The sequence below is a fragment of the Pelophylax lessonae genome, assembly GCF_965119305.1.
Source record: "Pelophylax lessonae genome assembly, chromosome: 9".
Classification (NCBI taxonomy): Eukaryota; Metazoa; Chordata; class Amphibia; order Anura; family Ranidae; genus Pelophylax; species Pelophylax lessonae.
In genome coordinates this window covers 50,954,126-50,969,961 of record NC_138776.1, presented here as the reverse complement: position 1 = coordinate 50,969,961, position 15,836 = coordinate 50,954,126, and the positions used below count along the sequence as shown (strand labels likewise).

At 44.8% G+C, this 15,836-nt stretch overlaps 1 protein-coding gene across 1 annotated transcript in view; it reads left to right on the top strand.

Moving 5' to 3' along the window:
- The first annotated feature begins 6,265 nt into the window (after positions 1–6,265).
- Positions 6,266–15,836, top strand: part of NRAP (nebulin related anchoring protein) — a 148,958-nt gene continuing 139,387 nt past the window's right edge. The window contains exon 1 of the mRNA XM_082268043.1: positions 6,266–6,496. Coding sequence (XP_082124169.1) covers positions 6,425–6,496 — 72 coding nt within the window. The 5' untranslated portion in view covers positions 6,266–6,424. The remainder of the gene's footprint in view (positions 6,497–15,836) is intronic.

Below are 15,836 nucleotides of genomic sequence, written 5' to 3'. Positions count from 1 at the left end.
TTGCCATATATTTAGGCCAAAATGTATTTAGCTACATGTCTTTGACAAAAAAACTCTCAATGAGCGTATTTTTATCCGCTTTAAGACCGGAAGATTTTACCCCATTCCCCATTCCTGACCAGGCCATATTTTGCGATTTGGCACTGTGTTACTTTAACGGACAATTGCGTGGTTGTGCGACGCTGTACCCAAATTAAATTGACGTCCTTTTTTTCCCCATGAATAGAGGTTTATTTTGGTGGTATTTGATCACCTGTGCGATTTTTACTTTTTGCGCTATAAACAAAAAAAGAGCGACAATTTTGAAAAAATAATATTTTTCACAATTTTTTATTTTTTGAAATTCCCCCCCAAAAAAATGTAAAAATCAAAATTTTTTAACATTTTAGGCCAATTTCTTTTCTGCTACATATGTTTGGTAAAAAAAATCGCAGTAAGCGTATTTTGATTGGTTTGCGCAAAAGTTATCGCAGTTAATAACTACGGGAAATTTATGTCATTTTTATTGTTTTTTTTTTAACTAGTAATGGCGGCGATCTGCGATTTTTTTTGTGGGACTGCGACTTTGCAGCGGACAGATCGGACCCTTGACTGACATTTTTGACAATTTTGGGGGTACCAGTGACATTACTGCAGTAATCAGTGCTATACATATGCACTGTTACTGTAAAAATGACACTGGCAAGGAAGGGGTTAACTTTTATTGGTGATCAAGGGGTTAATGTATGCCTGGTGCTTACTGACGTGTGGGGGGGAGGGGACTGAGTGACACAGGGACAGATCGCAGGTTCAGCTATGCTGAATCCTGCAATCTGACCCTGCCTGTCACTTAGGAGATACGCCCGCTTTGTTTACACAAGCAGGCGAATCTTCACACTCGATCCCCGACGATCGGGAAAGAACAGCGTTGATCGCCGCCTCTCTTCCCTTGGCCCGACTCCCGCTGTGACTGAAAACAGCGGGAGCGAGCCTCCGGCGGCGCGCGCGCGCCGCCGAGAGAGGGGAATGTCTGGTGACGTAGGTCTACGTCGCCAGACGATAACGAACCACTGTGCCGCAGCAGCAGCACAGTGAGCAGTGCTAAAGTGGTTAAAACAACCTCAAACAATTGGTCACAGACTTCTGAAAAGACAAAAGAAACAGATATCAGAAAAGTAACAAGATATGTGTACACAATTGGGAGGTATCAAGAAGAAAAATGTCACCCACTAAACCCTTGTAGGCATAGCCAATAAAGTGGGTGTTGCTTCATGGTGTATGGCTTGTTTAAAGCGGTTCTATACCCTGCTTGGAGATTTTTATGGTTTAAACCTGCATGGTTTAGGAGATATTCACCCTGCATGCAGCTGCTGACATCAGCGGCGCATGCGCTCTGAAAGTCCGGCGTATCGTGCCAGAACTTCAGAGTTCCTTGCCGGAACAGAGGGCTCCCGCGCACATCCCGCGCGTTGTCGTGGCTCCGGCCACTTACAGCACTGGAGCCCGCGAAACCGGAAGAAGCACCGGGGGAACATGTTAGCTCCCTCGGCGGTGCGATGCATACTAGCACATTATGCTATTGTCTTGCAGTTTTTTTTTTTTTCAGCGGTTTACTACTACTTTAATGGGAATACACAAGGCATATCTAAGATCCCACCTCTGAGCTCAGAAGCCTCTTCCACGCCATCATGTGGCAGGTTGCCTCTGCAAAGGCCAAGTCCTGCCCTCTCCACAGTATTACCAGAGCCCAAGGATGAGGCGAGGCATGGCGTTGGTGGTGTGTGGAATGCTCGACTCCAAGGTTAGAGTAATGTCCCCTGTGGAACTGCAAAAAAAAAAAAACATTGCAAAGGAGGAGCATCTTTCCTTATTTTAATTGAACTGTATGTATTGCTGTTGAAGACACCTCTGGGTATGTCTGTTTCCTGCAGACAGACCTTTCAAAATGAGGGCTGTACCCAGGAAATGGGAGTGAATGATGACCTTACTATGGACTGGTGTTATCTCATCAATATCTTTTTTTGTAAGCAAGTTCTCTAGAACTGGACACTGTTTTTTGTAAACGAGGTCTAACTAGAGATCTACTGTATTTAGAGGAATCAGGACCTCCTTCCTCCTGCTGGTGTCCCCTCTAGTGATAACTAAGGATCTATATGGAGGAATCAGGACCTCCTTCCTCCTGCTGGTGACCCCTCTAGTGATAACTAAGGATCTATATGGAGGAATCAGGACCTCCTTCCTCCTGCTGGTGACCCCTCTAGTGATAACTAAGGATCTATATGGAGGAATCAGGACCTCCTTCCTCCTGCTGGTGACCCCTCTAGTGATAACTAAGGATCTATATGGAGGAATCAGGCCCTCCTTCCTCATGATGGTGACCCCTCTAGTGATAACTAAAGAGATCTATATAGAAGAATCAGGCCCTCCTTCCTCCTACTGGTGACCCCTCTAGTGATAACTAAAGAGATCTATACAGAAGAATCAGGTCCTCCTTCTTCCTGCTGGAGATCCCTTTAGTAATAACTGGTAGAAATATTAAGGGGATCCTGTAAAAAAAAAAAGAAAAAAATGTCAAGTCATGAGGCCCCCCCAGGATTTTATACTAGATTGTATGGCTGAATTTGCATCGCATTAGGACCAAAGTCATGCAGGACCCTTTTTTTGATCCGCAACAAAATTGTATCGCATGGGTGTTCACACCTATGCGATCCGATTCCTGTCTAAATTGACAGTTTGCACTGTGATATGCAAACTAATCTGGGGGTGTCATTACCTTGCATTGACACTCCCAGCAGTTCACATATGGCAGTGTGAACTGCCAGTGGGTCAGATGCGATGCGGGAACCCGCAGTGGATTCGCAGGTTTCCCACATCTCACCAGTGTGAACTGGCACCAAAGATGTATAAAGAGGAATTAGGACCTCCTTTCTCCTGCTGGTGACCCCTCTAGTGATAATTAAAGATCTATATAGGGGGATCAGGACCTCCTTTCCACAACAGTGATTTGTCGAGTGATTACTATCAATCTATATAGAGGATTTAAGGCCACCTTCTGCCTGCTGGTGACCCCTCTATTGATATAACTAAAGATCTATACAGAAGAATCAGGTCCTCCTTCCTTCTGCTGGAGATCCCTTTAGTAATAACTGGTAAAAATGTTAAGGGGGATCCCATAAAAAAAAAAAAGAAAAAAATGTCATGAAGCCCCCCCAAGATTCTATACCAGACCCTTTAGGGAATATTAAGGGGAAACACCATGCAAAAATGAAACAAAAAAACTATGACGTCTCCCCAAAAATTCACACTAGACCCTTTTTGAGCATGCAGCCTGACAGGCCAGAAAAGGGGAGGGATCCATACTAGGCCACATCCCCTCAATGCCAGAAGCCCAATGACCCATCAAAGAAAACCTGCCAGCTACCAATACATGTCTGTTCTTATGCCTTATCCCTTCACTCTCATGGAATGACAGGTCTGGCAGATCCAGGCTGTTATAAACAATATGAATATGACCATATATGGTCAACGACATCATTGGAATCCCTTGATACTTTGACCAAATATGGTCAATGACCATATGGTTTTGGGAGGGACCTCATGCTTTTTTTTTTGCACTGGATTCCCACTTAAAATCCATACCAGACATGAATTGTCTGGTATAGAATTGGGAGGGGGTCCCCCTTCTCTTTTAGGGGGTATTTTTTTTTCCATAGAGTCCCCTTAAACTTTTATATCTGACCTGAAGTCCCCCTTAAAATTTGTGTCAGACCTAAAGGGCCAAGTATTAATCTGTTGAACCCCCATACCGTTTTCTTTTATGAAACTATCCCCGCTGTTTTGATCAGATGGCTGGGGATTCCCGGTCATGTAAGTGAATGAGTCCGATGATGCCACTGGTTGATAAAGACTCAGTGGTGCCTGCATTCACCGGCCTCTTTAACAGCCATTGACAGTGGGAAGCTGTCATGTATAATAGTGGATATATTATCCCTTCTAATGATACCTAAAAATCTACACAGGGCCAGCCCTACCATGGGTCCCGCTGGGTCCATTGGACCCAGGCAGAACTTGGAGAGGGGCAGCAAATTGACTCCCAAGATTTGTTTTCCGGCAGTTTTGTGTGTAATCAGTTTGCGGCGTGTTATGGGCAGCATTTCCCCATCTCATACTGCCGCCGTAGTGCACACTGATGAGTATGAGGAGGGGGAGCGTCTCCTCCAGGGAACGTCCCTCGTGTGATTTTGGTGTACGCATTGACGTCAGACATCATGGCACTCCATCTCATGCGGGGCAGGCTGGATCTTCTAGGGCGGTGGCCACGGCAGACACAGGAGTGACAGTGGGAGTTTGGTGGCCTGTCCGGTGGTGAGTTATGGAAGAAGATAACAGTATATATATAAAAAATTTTACATTTTATATTTAATAGAAACTGCCTTACTAAAACTCACCAATGATCTACTAACTGCCAAAACCAATGGCCACTACTCCATACTCTTACTACTTGACCTCTCTGTGGCCTTTGACACTGTTGACCACCCGCTCCTTCTTAATAAACTCCGTTCCCTTGGCCTCCAAGATTCTGCTCTATCTTGGTTCTCTTCCTACCTATCACAGCGCTCCTTCAGTGTTACCCACAACTCTACCTCCTCCTCCCCATTGCCCCTTTCTGTGGGGGTTCCCCAAGGCTCTGTTCTTGGACCCCTCCTCTTCTCTATCTACACCGCCTCCCTCGGTCACTTGATAACCGCCCACGGTTTCCAATACCATCTCTACGCCAATGACACTCAAATCTATCTGTCTACTCCTCACCTCACTCCTTCAGTCTCCTCTTGCATTGCTAACTTACTTACTGACATATCAACATGGATGTCGTACCACTTCCTCAAACTAAATCTCTCTAAAACTGAGCTGGTAATTTCCCCCCCGTGCCCCCTTCCATGACTTTTCTATCAAAACTAGTTATGCAACCATCAATCCCTCCCCTCATGCCAGGGTACTAGGTGTAATCCTAGACTCTGATCTTTCCCTTCAGCCCCAAATCCAATCATTGTCAAAAACTTGTAGACTTCACCTCCGCAACATCTGAAAAATTCGCCCCTTTTCAACAACTGAAACCACCAAGTTACTCATTCACTCCCTTGTTATTTCTCGCCTCGACTACTGCAACTCCCTTCTCTTAGGCCTACCACTTCATAGGCTATCCCCTCTTCAGTCTGTCATGAATGCTGCTGCCAGGCTTATCCACCTTACCAACCGATCAGTGTCTGCCTCCCCTCTCTGCCAATCCCTACACTGGCTTCTGATTGCCCAGCAAATTCAATTCAAAATACTAACCACAACATACAAAGCCATTCACAACTCTGCCCCGAGCTACATTACCAATCTTATCTCCAAATATCACCCAAACCGTCCTCTCCGCTCCTCTCAAGACCTCCTACTCTCAAGCTCCCTTGTCTCCTCCTCCCATGCTCGTCTCCAGGATTTCTCCAGGGCCTCTCCCATCCTCTGGAATGCTCTACCTCAACCTGTACGGCTATCTCCTATTCTAGCTGCTTTCAGGCGATCCCTGAAAACTCCTCTCTTCAGGGAAGCCTATCACACCGCCAACTAATCTTCCATCAGCTCATTCCCTACTTTTACAACCTCTTGTACCACCTGCCCCACCCTATTAGATTGTAAGCTTTTCTGAGCAGGGCCCTCTTAATCCTCTTGTATTTTATTGTATTGTAACTGTATTGTCTCCCTCTAACATTGTAAAGCGCTGCGTAAACTGCTGGCGCTATAGAAATTCTGAATAATAATAATAATAAAGGTATTACTGTTTTTTTTTTTATAAAGTTTAACCCTCCCCCCACAATGCAGCCCCTTACAAATTTTCCATATAGACAAGATGCTGTTGCATGTAAATCTGACTTCCTGATAAATGTAATTTTAGTTTTAATTATCATGATATAAAGTAATGGATATGGGGGCCTTTTGGTGGGCGTGATTTGTTTGGTGGGGGTTGGGGGGCAGCATTTTTTTCTTGGACCCAGGCAGCACAATGTCTTGGGCCAGCACTGGATCTGCAATATATTGGGGAATCAGAACCACCTTCCACCTGCTTGGGGACATGACGATGGAAGATACAATCATATCATTACAGACAGCTCTGTCTACTTTTGTTACATATCTGGGTGACTTCACTCTCGTTTTTAGAATTAGCCATCAGTAATGAGGTGTCCCCCTCCACCCCTTATAAAACGTTTAGCTGCCTCGTCACAGGAGAACATAAATAGAACCTCTTCATAGCTGCCAGATTTAAGAAGTGGACACATCTGACTCTGCACGAAGGTCAGAGACAAACTGGGACATAACGAGAGCTGATCTCAGCTGTCAGCCACCCTGCGCTGCCTGGACCTACAACTTTCCCTGCTACTCTGTTCCCCCTACCACCCAATTCACCATGAACGTTGTGCCCTGTGCCCGCTGCGGCTATGGGGTGTACCCAGCCGAGAAGATTAACTGCATCGACCAGGTTAGTGCCTGTCCTGCTGTCTCTTACTTCTATATATTGGTGGCTACATTGTATTGAGGTGCAAAATTGTTTCCATATTCATTCCCTATCTAAAATGTGTCTGTCTAGAAAAGGTTTAGCGTTCATATTATTTAGAAAGAAATCACACAATAGGGAAGGGAAAGGAAAGGGTATCCACATTTATTTCCTATCTGAAGTTTGTCTAGAAAAGGTTTAGCATTCAAGAAAGTAAGAAAGAAAGAAAGAAAGAGGGAAAGAAGAAAGAAAGGGGGAAGAAAGAAAGAGGAAAGGAAGAAAGAAAGGGGGAAAGAAGAAAGAAAGAAAGAAAGAAAGAAAGAAAGAAAGAAAGAAAGAAAGAAAGAAAGAAAGAAAGAAAGAAAGAAAGAAAGAAAGAAAGAAAGAAAGAAAGAGAGAAAGAAAGAAAGAAAGAAAGAAAGAAAGAAAAAGAAAGAAAGTGGGATTGAAGGAAGAAAGAAAGAAAGAAAGAAAGAAAGAAAGAAAGAAAGAAAGAAAGAAAGAAAGAAAGAAAGAAAGAGAAAGAAAGAGAAAGAAAGAAAGAAAGAAAGAAAGAAAGAAAGAGAGAAAGAAAGAAAGAGAGAAAGAAAGAAAGAGAAAGAAAGAAAGTGGGATTGAAGGAAGAAAGAAAGAAAGGGGGAAGAAAGAAAGAAAGAAGGAAGAAAGGTGGAAGGAAGAAAGAAAGAAGGAAGGAAGGAAGAAAGAAAGAAAGAAAGAAAGAAAGAAAGAAAGAAAGAAAGAAAGAAAGAAAGAAAGAAAGAAAGAAAGAAAGGAAGAAAGAAAAAAAGAAAGAAAGAAAGAAAGAAAGAAAGAGGGAAGGAATGATTGATTTAAAGTACAATGATACTAACAAAGAAAAGCCGCTCAAGTGAGGCAAAGCATTTCGGTGCGAGTCGGACCCGTCATCCAAATACTTCACAGCCAAAAAGAGAAATTGACCGCACTCAGGAATTGATAAAAATCAAAGTATTTAATTCCTCATCAAGGATTAATACAGACAGTACATCACAGGGACATGCGACTGGTTGACGCGTTTCACGATTCTGAACCACATGTGGTTATGAGTAAGCGATCTTCAGAATCGTGAAACGCGTCAACCAGTCGCATGTCCCTGTGATGTACTGTCTGTATTAATCCTTGATGAGGAATTAAATACTTCAATTTTTATCAATTCCTGAGTGCGGTCAATTTCTCTTTTTGGCTGTGATTGATTTAAAGTACATTTTAACTTCTTAGAAAGATAATCTCTTATTTGTTCCCATTTGGTCTGATAAAACTACAATTTTTAAATGTTTTGTTGCATCTGTTCATTGGAGATGATCATTTTGTGTGCTGACTGTTATCCGTTACATTGTTCCCAGTTATCTCTGAGGACTACAGAAGACCCCCCCCCCCACTTATGTTATGGTGATGAGGAGTGGTGGAGGTGTTTTGTAGCTTTAACACAGGGCCTGTCGTAGGCTGAAAGCACTGCTGCTACATAGATACATTATAGTGAGAGAGCAATGTCACCCTAGGGCAGAAATTGTGTTGCTGGCAGGACCAACAATGAAAGTGAAAAAGCCTGAAAATTGAGCTGGGTTTAGATACACTTTAAAGTGGATTTTCATCCCCTCCCCCCCCTTTAAAAACCCCTGCTTACCTGGTGGTGTGTTATTATGCGCATTTCAGATTTTTACCCACCCAGCGTTGTCCTGCTGAGATCCTCTTCTGTTCTGGCACCGCTCAGTCCCACGCCACCATGTTTTGGTGGGACGTCATTGCAAGGCTGCTCCTGGTTCAGCCTGCGTGCCTCCTGATGACACGCCGCTAGACCCACTCCCCACTCCTTTGCTGAATGAAAGAATATAGCCCCCCCTGGGATAGGAAGAATAGGAAACATAGTGCAAGTCATTCGTCTAGGCCAGTGACGTGCAAAGAAGGGGCAGGCTGGACAAATTCTCTAAAACGTATAAAGGTAATAAAGAAAAAAAAAAAAGTCTTATCTGTGTAGAGGACCGGAGGAGGCGTGAAGAGGAGAGAGAATGTTTTTGAGGGTGAAGATCCACTTTAAGTTTATAAACATTTGTAGATCAGCCACTAGAGGGAGCTCTCAATGGCTCATGCTGTGAGATACTGTGAGAAAATTACTTTCAGCAATCATAACAGTAACTAATAACCTATAATATCTACTGACTGAAAATCTTAAAATACCTTATAGTCACATTTCAAAAATGTATACATATTTATATACATATACACTATATTGTCACACCTGCCTTTACACGCACATGAACTTTAATGGCATCCCAGTCTTAGTCTGTAGGGTTCAATATTGAGTTGGCCCACCCTTTGCAGCTATAACAGCTTCAACTCTTCTGGGAAGGCTCTCCACAAGGTTTAGGAGTGTGTCTATGGGAACGTTTGACCCTTCTTCCAGAAGAGCATTTGTGAGGTCAGTCACTGATGTTGGATGAGCAGGCCTGGTTCGCAGTCCCCACTTTAATTCATCCCAAAGGTGTTCTATCAGGTTGAGGTCAGGGCTCTGTGCAGGTCAGTCAAGTTCCTCCACCCCAAACTCGCTCATCCACACTATATTGCCAAAAGTATTGAGCCACCCCTTCAAATCATTTGGTGGAGGGGGGATTATGGTGTGGGGTTGTTTTTCAGGGGTTGGGCTTGGCCCCTTAGTTCCAGTGAAGGGAACTCTTAAGGCGTCAGCATACCAAGACATTTTGGACAATTTTATGCTCCCATCTTTGTGGGAACAGTTTGGGGTTGGCCCCTTCCTGTTCCAACATGACTGCGCACCAGTGCACAAAGCAAGGTCCATAAAGACATAGATGAGCGAGTTTGGGATGGAGGAATTTAACTGGCCTGAGTCTGGTCGTAAGTGCATCCTTTGTGACCCTGGTAGTTCCACCATTGATGTTAGTAGTTTTTTTATTTTTTTGTTACCATTTTTTTTCCCCCACAATATTTTTTTTTACAATATTTTTATGCGCCCCGTTGGGGGCTATGGTAAGATATCAGGGGTCTAAACAGACATCTGATGTTTCGCCTTTGAGACAGAGAAAGGAGATTGAGGACACAGCCCTTAATCTTCATCTCTGTAGACTCAGCTGCACCGAATGAATGGACAAGAAAAGCTCTGTTAAAGCTTCCTGTCCATTCATAGAGTGAAGCATAGTAAACACAGTTTACTACAGTTCAGTTATAAATGAACAGAGTCGGGGATTGGTACTAATCGTTGACTTTGTCATTTCTGATAAGGAAGGGGCCGGTAAAGGGGCCTCTCCATCCTGACACATTTCTTGCAGCAGCCAGCGGGAGAGGGCAGGGGGGAACCTAGTATTGCTGCGGTGGAGGTCCGGGGCAGCAGGCAGTACAGGAGGGATCACAGAAGAGCATTAAGACTGGAGAAAAGGGAGGGGAGGGGGAGAGCACAGGGAAAGGAGAAGGGGGCTCGAGAGCATGGGACCGGAGATCAGGAAATGGGGGACCGAAAAAGAGCACAGGGACTGGAGAAGAGGAGGAGAGTGTGTGTGTGGGGGGGGGGGGGGGGGGGGATACAGAACTTGCCTGGGAGAATCACAGGGGGGCCAGGAGGGGGGGCAGAAGACAGCAGAGGCCGTGGGCAGCAGAAGCAAGCTGGACAGGAGTGATGACATATAGAGGAGCCGATGCCCTCCATGTTCCTCCTGCAGCTGCTGAATGCATGCGGGAGGGAGGGGAGGAAAAGCAGGAATTTAGCGGCTGCAGGAGAAACATGGAGGGCATCAACTCCTCTATATGCCCCCTGTCCAGTCCAAGTATAGAGGGGACCCGCTGCACAGGCTCCCTGAAGCATGGGGCCGGGTCGCAATGGCAACCCCTGTAGTATCGCCCATGAGATAAATATATATACAATATGTCACAAAAGTGAGTACACCCCTTACATTTTTGTAAATATTTTATTATACCTTTTCATGTGACAACACTGAAGAAATGACACTTTGCTACAATGTAAAGTAGTGAGTGTACAGCTTGTATAACAGTGTAAATTTGCTGTCCCCTCAAAATAACTCAACACTCAGCCATTAATGTCTAAACCACTGGCAACAAAAGTGAGTACACCCCTAAGTGAAAATGTCCAAAATGGGCCCAAAGTGCCAATATTTTGTGCGGCCACCATTATTTTTCAGCACTGCCTTAACCCTCTTGGGCATGGAGTTCACCAGAGCTTCACCACAGGTTGCCACAGAGTTCTCTTCCACTCCTCTATGACGACATCACGGAGCTGGTGGATGTTGGAGACCTTGCGCTCCAGCTTCCGTTTGAGGATGCCCCACAGATGCTCAATAGGGTTTAGGTCTGGAGACATGCTTGGCCAGTCCATCACCTTTACCCTCAGCTTCTTTAGCAAGGCAGTAGTCGTCTTTGAGGTGTGTTTGGGGTCGTTATCATGTTGGAATACTGCCCTGTGGCCCAGTCTCTGAAGGGAGGGGATCATGCTCTGCTTCAGTATGTCACAGTACATGTTGGCATTCATGGTTCCCTCAATGAACTGTAGCTCCCCAGTGCCGGCAGCACTCATGCAGCCCCAGACCATGACACTCCCACCACCATGCTTGACTGTATGCAAGACACACTTGTCTTTGTATTCCTCACCTGGTTGCCGCCACACACGTTTGACACCATCTGAACCAAATAAGTTTATCTTGGTCTCATCAGACCACAGGACATTGTTCCAGTAATCCATTTCCTTAGCCTTGTCTTCAGCAAACTGTTTGCGGTCTTTCTTGTGTATCATCTTTAGAAAAGGCTTCCTTCTGGGACGACAGCCATGCAGACCAATTTGATGCAGTGTGCGGCGTATGGTCTGAGCACTGACAGGCTGACCCCCCACCCCTTCAACCTCTACAGCTATACTGGCAGCACTAATTCATCTATTTCCCAAAGACAACCTCTGGATATTACGCTGAGCACGTGCACTCAACTTCTTTGGTTGACCATGGCGAGGCCTGTTCTGAGTGGAACCTGTCCTGTTTAACCGCTGTATGGTCTTGGCCACCGTGCTGCAGCTCAGTTTCAGGGTCTTGGCAATCTTCTTATAGCCTAGGCTATCTTTTTGTAGAGCAACAATTCTTTTTTTTCAGATCCTCAGAGAGTTCTTTGCCATGAGGTGCCATGTTGAACTTCCAGTGACCAGTTTGAGAGAGTGAGAGCGATAACACCAAATTTAACACACATGCTCCCCATTCACACCTGAGACCTAAAAAAATTAGTCACATGACACCTGGAAGGGAAAATGGCTAATTGCGCCCAATTTGGACATTTTCACTTAGCAGTGTACTCACTTTTGTTGCCAGCAGTTTAGACATTAATGGCTGTGTATTGAGTTATTTTGAGGGGACAGCAAATTTACACTGTTATACAAACTGTACACTCACTACCTTACATTGTAGCAAAGTGTAATTTCTTCAGTGTATAGATATATGTGTGTGTGTGTGTGTATGTATATATATATATATATATATATATATATATATATATATGTGTGTATGTATATATATATATATATATATATATATACCTACTGTCATAGCTAACCCCTGCTTTTGAAAATGCCAATTGCTCTGACTTTATTCTGATTCAGGAGTATCAATACATCTCGTGTCATTGATCTAAAATGAGTGCAGGGTCAGGACCAGGACCCAGAGGTTTATTTATAAAATTAGCTGTGCAAATGCCGTAGCAGTCACACAGTCATCACAAATAATCCCCATAATGTGCCTAATATGTGTTTTTCATATGTTCATCAGCTCTATCTAGTGGCCTTCATGCTTTATTTTGCTGATGTGGTTTTTAAGCAAAACGTCACATTATGGCCACTAGATGGCATTGACGATTATAGGAAATACAATATTAGACCCATTTTTGGGATTAATAATGCATTCCCACAGCAAATAGTATAAAAAGCCTAAGGAACAACATCATGACTAGATTGGTCAAACTTGAGTTTCTTTCAGAAAAAGTTTTCCTTAAAGTCTAATGCTACATAGATTGCGACTATCATTGTAGTAGCGTTGACTACCACAGTGACTGTTAACTTCCTCAGACCATCAGGGATGAGATATGCAAACTTACACTGTGCCAAGCTGAACCAATAGCCAATGCAATAAAAATCATTCCTGGAGTTCAGCTTTAAAACTCAGGCTGGTAGTACAGGAACAGCAGGGTTCCCTTGTAGTCTGATTCCTGGATCTGCGCAGAGCGGCTATTTCTGTCCCGGCCCTCTGTGTATCTGTCCAACTTCGTCCAGCTGCTTTACGCCCCCCCCCCCCCTTACACCTGATATATGATATACTGCATAGGACGCTCTGCAACATATGCTCCACTAAAACATCAGACTTTTGCACTTATTGGGAACTTATGGGGTGCATCACTAGAAGGATCACTATCAACAGGAAGGAGGTTATGATTCCGCGATATAGATTTTTAGATATACACTGATCAAAAAAATTCAAGAAACACTTTGAAAACCCATCAGATCTTAATGTAGAAAAATCTCATGCTGGATATCTATACTGATATGGACTGGGTAATGTGTTAGGAACAAAAGGATGCCACATTGTTTGATGGAAATGAAAATGATCAACTTACAGAGGCCTGAATTTAAAGACACCCCGAAAATCAAAATTTAAAAATGATGCAGCAGGGTAGTCCATTTTGCTGAAATTTCATTACAGTAACTCAAAATGGTACTCAGTTTGTATGGCCCCCACTTGTTTGTATGCATGTCTTAAAATGTCGGGGAATGCTCCTAATGAGACGATGGGTGGTGTCCTGGGGTATTTACTCCCAGATCTGGACCAGGGCATCACTGAGCTCCTGAACAGACTGAGGTGCAACCTGGCAGCATCAGATGGACCGAAACATAATGTCCCAGAGATGTCCAATTGGATTTAGATCAGGCAAGCGTGGGGGCCATTCAATGGTATTAATTCTTTTATCCTCCAGGAACTGGCTGCATGCTTTCACCACATGAGACCAGGCATTGTTGTGCACCAGGAGGAGCCTAGGACCCACTGCACCCAGCATAGGGTCTGACAATGGGTCCAAGGATTTTATCCCGATACCTAATGGCAGTCAGGATGCCATTGTCTAGCCTGTAGAGGTCTGTTCGTCCCTCCATGGATATGCCTCCCCAGACCATCACTGACCCACCACCAAACCGGTCATGCTGAACGATGATACAGGCAGCATAACGTTCTCCATGACTTCTCCAAACCCTTTCACGTCTGTCACGTGTGCTCAGGATGATCCTGCTCTTATCTGTGAAAAGCACAGGGGGCCAGTTGTAGACCTGCCAATTCTGGTGTTCAATGGCAAATGCCAAACGAAATCCACAGTGCTGGGCATTGAGCACAGAGCCCACTAGAGGACATCGGGCCCTCAGGTCACCTTTATGAAGTCTGTTTCTGATTGTTTGGTCAGAGACATTCACATCAGTGGCCAGCTGGAGGTCATTTTGTAGGGCTCTGGCAGTGCTCATCCTGTTCCTTCTTGCACAAAGGATCAGATACCGGTCCTGCTGATGGGTTAAGGGCTTTCTATGGCCCTGTCCAGCTCTCCTAGAGTAATTGCCTGTCTCCTGGAATCTCCTCCATGCTCTTGAGACTGTGTTGGAAGACACAGAAAACCTTCTGGCAATGGCACGTATTGATGTGCCATCCTGGAGGAGTTGGACTGCCTGTGCAACCTCTATAGGGTCCAGGTATCGCCTCATGTAGTGACACTGACCCTGGCCAAATGCAAAACTATTGATAGATATAGCTATTCAGTGTATCTAGAGCAGTGTTTCTCAGCCAAGGCACCCTATTAAAAATTCCTGCACAATCTCGAGGCGCCCCATTCTAAAATGTAAAAAACTAAACAAATATTTTTACATATTGCAGCAGCATCCATACTTATGGGTCACCCAAAATTAAAGTGTTTAATTTCCCCATCTTTGCACATTGGTACCAATAAGTATTCTAGTGTTTCTCTTCTCTGTCAGCTATTCTCCCTCACTCAGCTAAAATTACCCCAGGCCTGACAGAGAGGGACAGGGAGGGCGAAGCGAGGATGCTGTTCTGACGTCTGATGTACTCCGTATCAACCCATGACATCATCGGTTGTTAGGATGCCAGTCACTGGCCCACAGGGTGCCCAAGGTTGTAATGCTATACTATAAAAAACTGGGGCTTTGTGTGACAAAAAGGCAAACTTGATTCACTTACTGACTTGTTGACAATGTTTGAGCAATTTATGGCATTTTGTAGGCATTTTGCCAAGGCAACCATGAAGAATTCAGAAGGCATCCCAGGGTGCCATGGCACCCTGGTTGAAAAAGGCTGAGCTAGATGGATCACCAGCAGAAGGAAGGAGGTCCTGAATCCTCTGTATAGATCTTTAGCTATCACTAGAGGGATCCCCAGCAGAAGGAAGGAGGTCCTGAATCCTCTGTATAGATCTTTAGTAGGGTTGAGCGAACACCTAGATGTCCGTGTTCGACGGGTTCGGCCGAACTTTAAAAAAAAGTCCGGGTCCGTGTCCCGGACTTTTACCGAACTTTTCCCGGACACCGAACCCCATTGAAGTCAATGGGGACCCGAACTTTAAGGCACTAAAATGGCTCTAAAACACCAAAGGAAAGGGCTAGAGTGCTGCAAATGGCAGCAAAACGTAATTAAGAGCATGGCAAGTGCTCTGCAAACAAATGTGGATAGGGAAATAACTTAAAACAACAAAAAAAAAACAGAAAAATAAAACAATGTTCTTCTTCATCTCTGAAGGACGAGGCCCATATGGAGTAGGAGGGAGGTTGAGGTGGTGGTGGATGTGGCGGTGACATAGGCGTGCGCACAGGGTGTGCTGGGTGTGCCTGGGCACACCCTAATCACCTAGGGCACATAGCATTGCCAGTGAGGAGATGGGAAAGATCTCCCTGGGACCTGCTCTGCTCTATTTCTCCTTGCCTACAGGTACATGGCCCCGATACATTACTCTCCCTGCTGGCAAACACATGCATGTGTATTTCAACTTTGGGGTGCACACCTTAATGCAATAGGCTGCGCACACCTATGGGCGGTGTAGGTGGAAGCGGCGGTGGAGGAGGACCAGGGCCGGATTAACAGCATCATGGGCTTGGTGCTGAGGATTTTGAAGGGCCTTAAGGGCCGTGCCTTGCCATGCACCCAGAGGAGGAAGGGTGCAGCCATGCATGCCTAATTCAACATGGGATGCTGTCTCTGAAGCCCATAAACACATCCATGCATCGCCAACTGTCCCTCCTTGTCCGGCCTTCACGCTGTGTGGGGAG